The following is a 4,302-nucleotide window of genomic DNA, read 5'->3' as shown; positions in this document are numbered from 1 at the left end:
AAATACAAAAAAATGTTCAAAATCATACCTCAAATCACAGTTCATTTAAGCTTATTATACCTAACATAAAATAGTTAATATAAGAGAAAAATAAATATTTTACCAAAAATAAAGGAAAAAATAAAATAGGGAAACAAAGCAGCAATTAAAAAACAATCAAGTTTGACAGGAGGATTCACCTTGGCTACAAGTCTTTATTTTCTACTAGGACCTCCCAGTCCTGGCTTGGTCCTGACTTTAGTGCTTCTTTTGAGAGTTCAGTGACAGGCGCAGCCTGCATTAATCTTTGATGTTATATCACTTTTGTGATGCAATACTAACTCAGTAACCTTCTCCCTTTACGTTCCTGTGACATAAAACGTTTCTGGTTCCGGTTGTCTTTGTAGTTTGTGTTCTGCAAAAGTCTGAAACTAGAGATGTGAGCACGAGTTTCTTCCAGAAGAGGCTGTGGTGAAGGACTGGTCTATCCTCTTTAAAACGCCGATTTCCCACACCGTGTGAAGATTGACACAGAGCTGATGAATCCCTATTTCTGCATTAATTTCTCTCATTATCTAAAGTATTTGTAATTCCCCGATAATTTTGCCCTCTGTGGTAACACATCTTTGCTGATATTTGTCCTCTAATTCATAATTCCATGTCTTTAAACGAAATACTTGCCACCTCACCTAAAAGAAACATCAAATAAGTCACATTCCTTTGCGGATCGATCATAAATATTTCTCTGACCTTTTCTTCACCAAGCTTCTATATAACATTTAACATTCAGAGCTCTTCAACTCATTGTGATTTTGTGATGGTCTCAACACTTCTCTTAACAGTCAACGCTTCTCTAACAGATGATTTACAGCACCTCTCTGTTACTAGTTCATTGACCAGGTGTTTTAATGAACAATATTTGCCCCAGATAAGTGACTCCCTGATCGCTAAAGAAACTCTTAGTTCTGGCAAGGATAAAAGCAGCCTCACTGCTATTTGCTCTGTATTAAGCCTTAGGCTGGCCATTAAATCATTAAAGCAGATACGGGTCCTCCGCTTAGGCGGTGCGCTGGTGGTGGTGCGGCAGGACGTGGAGAGGGTGGAGAGGCTGGCTCTCGACCCGGAGTAAGGCAGGGGAATGGGGGGTGTCCCGGGGCCGCAGGACCGGCTGCTTACCGCCCCGGAGCTCTCCAGTGTAGCTCCGCTCTCGTTCATCTTCCTCGCCGCGCAGCGCAGCCAGTGCCCTGTCCGCTCCTGGCAGCCGGCGGAACGGCGGCAAGAGGTGGGGCTGGGGCTGGAAGTGTCTTTCCCAGGAAAAGGGGATGCGCGGCTCGCTCACAGTGTTGCGCAGGACGGCAGATCCCGGTCTGCGGTGGGAAATGTTTGCGGTCCTGTGTAGACAAACAAGAAGGATTTTCGGGGAGCGGGATTCTTCGGCCGCCCCCACCCGCCTCCTTTGATCTGATGGGCTTTGAAATCTCCTTATAAATTAGATACTAATTAGCTGCAAAGCGAGAGTAACAACAACGCATGACAAAGGCGAAGGTACGGCTTTAGGGGCGCAGCGCAAGAGCAACGGCCAGAGCTCCTAAACGACCTGCGCACACAAACCGGTGCCGGAGAAAATTGATCCTATCCAGCCCGGGTGTGTCTTACCCTGCCGGGGATGGCCAGGGGCAGGTTGTACATTTAGGGACAGTCCGGGGTGTGGGAGGGTGAAGACACAGCCCTCCCAGGACAAAAGCAAAACGATCCCCAGCGTCCGTCCCCTAGGAAACCTTGATCAAAGGAAGGTATTCGGCGGTGTCGGGTGTACGGGTGTGTTTATACGCGTTTCACGGTATTTTGTGCTGTGTATCCAGCGCTGCCAGTGCTGCACGCCAGGTTGATTCCCCTGTACAACGCCTGTGACCGGGACACCTCTGCCAAAAGTATAAGAGCAACCGCTGACCTGAATAGTACCAGCTTATCCTCGTCTCACGGGCAGGAGGAAAGAGTTTCAAAGCAAGTGCTTTGAAATTGCCTGGTGCCTAAGCCAAAATGAGCTTTAAGAAGCAGCCTTAGACTGGAAAGATGTTTGAACTCTAGTTGAAGGGGATTTAGGGGGAATGGAGAGACGACTCCAACAGTTACTACTGGGAATGCAATATCGGGTCCCCTACAATGCTTACTTAGGCTAATGGAGGTCCTGTCATTCAGTTCCCATTGCGCCGGGATACAGGGTAAACATTCCCCAGTGACCCTCTGCGTGCAGGTCTCCTCTTCAGGACATCATTAAAAGCGTACATGCACTTGCCTGACATCAATTGTCAGCCTGGCTCTCGGGGTTCAGAGATCCCGACAAAAAGCAGGAAAACAAGCCCAGTGGAGACCTGGATCTGTGGCTGCGGGCTTTAAAGAGGCTGAAAATCTGTTGTTTGCGAGTGTGTAAGAAGAGATAAAAGTGCTCAGCAGGTAAGAGCGGAGGGTTTTGCCAAGCAGGAGCTGTCCTTGATCGCTGTGACAGGATTGACTCGCTGGGGACTCCTCTGTCGGGAGCATACACGCGTCCCCGAGGGGGCTGCCTGTCTCCTCTCATCAGCATCACTGCGAGAAATTTTACAGCCGCTCTTTGTAGTCCCGCTAATCCTGTTACCCAAGGTGTTATAAATATTAGCGCTATTGGGGCTGAGGATGGGGGACCAGATTAAGCCTTCTCTGAAGTAAGATGTCAGCCAGCTTCTTCCCAGCCCACCAGCTCCCGGGGCTGCTGGATGAGCTGCACGGCAGAGCCCCGCAAGTGCCCTGCCCGGAGGGGCTGCTGGGCACATCCGTGGTGGACTTCGTGGCTGACCTCTCCCTGGGGCCTCCCCAGGCTCCCTCCCGGGCTGGGCCGGGACTGAGGCTCTGCGAGGTCACCTCTGGGCCTCCCTTCTGCGACAGAGCCCGGTCGCTCCGTGGGGAGATGGCCCGGGGGCTGCCGCTGGTTGCCTTCGGAGATGGAAATCCCGAAGACGAAGAAGAGGAGGAGGAAGAGGAGAGGATGCACAGCACTTCCCTCCTAGACAGACCCAGGAGAAAGCGAGTTATCACCTACGCCCAGCGCCAAGCGGCCAACATACGAGAGAGGAAGAGGATGTTCAACCTCAACGAGGCTTTTGATCAGCTGAGGAAGAAAGTGCCCACCTTCGCCTACGAGAAGAGGCTCTCCCGGATAGAGACACTGCGCTTGGCCATAGTGTACATCTCGTTCATGACTGAGCTCCTAGACGGCTGCAGCAGTCAGTAGGCGAGCTAGGGAGCGCCGGGGCCGGGCACCTCTCTCCCTGGGGCTCAGAGCCCGGCTCTGCCCGGGCTCCTCACACTGCAGGCAGGACCATGCTGGTGCGGGATGAACAATGAGGAGAGCCTGGGGGAAGAGTGCCTTGGGGTGGAGGGGGAAAAGATTCAGTGTGTGTAGATTTGCTAATATATATATAATATTTGTAAAAGTAATGGGGGGAAATGAATACCTGAGGCCTTTTGGTCTGTGTTATGTCGCCTGTTTTAAAACTTTTGCAATCCGCTGCTTTCGAGAAAGGCTTTGCAGGGCAGCAGGGTGGTGCCAGTTTGAGGAATGGGTTCTCAGCGGATTCAGTTGCCTGCCCAGTTGCCTGGCAGGACTAGGAAAACCTCAGCTTCTGCATTTTAACCTAGGGCTTTCTGCTTCTTCGGAAAATAAACAGCATCTCCCTTTTCTTTCAAATCCCTCCTGCCAAGTCCATGCCGCCGTGTCACAGGGCCAGTAAAGCGGAACATCTGGGCACAACCGTTTGCTGTCACGATTTCCTTCCCGGGACCAGCTCCGTCCTCTCGTGTGGGCTTCCAGGGCCGTCGCTAGCACCGAGCAGGAGCCGGGGAGGCTGCGAGGCGTCCCGAAGAGGGCAAGGGGTGGCGGCTCTCGGGGCGGCACCGCAGCCTCCCCGGCACCGGCCCGGCTAGCCTGGGAAACCGTCTACTCGCTCCTCAGAGATAAAACTTGTGGGCTTTGATTTTGCGGAGGTCAAGCGGAGACCCCTTCTCTCTCACTGGACCACCCTTCATACCCATGTTTCATTGCTGCACGAGAGAAAATAAATACATACATCCTGAAAAGCCGGAGCGGAAGGGAAGGGGAGAGCCCGGCCCTGGGGAAGAGACACGGTCTACTAATGTCCCGCAGCCGCCTTTGGCAGGGATGAGAGCCAGGGAGAGCTGCAGCGGAGGGGTGGCCGTGCCCCCACGCCGCCTGGGAAAGGGGTAGGGATCCCGGGGTCTCCTCTAGAAGCCTCTGCGGCTCTTTCTGCTGTGTGCCTGCCCTGCTGC

The 4,302-nt window shown here is 52.6% G+C and overlaps 1 protein-coding gene across 1 annotated transcript; it reads left to right on the top strand.

Annotated features, from left to right (window-relative positions):
• The first annotated feature begins 1,736 nt into the window (after positions 1-1,736).
• On the top strand, positions 1,737-3,262 carry FERD3L (Fer3 like bHLH transcription factor). The gene has a single exon (XM_062616470.1). The coding sequence runs from the start codon at positions 2,687-2,689 to the stop codon at positions 3,245-3,247; it is 561 nt and encodes a 186-aa protein (XP_062472454.1). The 5' UTR covers positions 1,737-2,686; the 3' UTR covers positions 3,248-3,262.
• The last annotated feature ends 1,040 nt before the right edge of the window (positions 3,263-4,302 follow it).

Source organism: Pezoporus occidentalis, unplaced genomic scaffold (assembly GCF_034315485.1).
Source record: "Pezoporus occidentalis ecotype Australia unplaced genomic scaffold, CSIRO_AGI_Poc_V1 ctg103, whole genome shotgun sequence".
Classification (NCBI taxonomy): Eukaryota; Metazoa; Chordata; class Aves; order Psittaciformes; family Psittacidae; genus Pezoporus; species Pezoporus occidentalis.
The sequence above is the reverse complement of the archived record's forward strand: the minus strand, read 5'-3'. Positions and strand labels throughout refer to the sequence as shown.

Coding starts and splice junctions, on each gene's coding strand:
- FERD3L (XM_062616470.1), top strand. CDS start 2,687: ATGTCAGCCAGCTTCTTCCCAGCCCACCAGCTCCCGGGGCTGCTGGAT.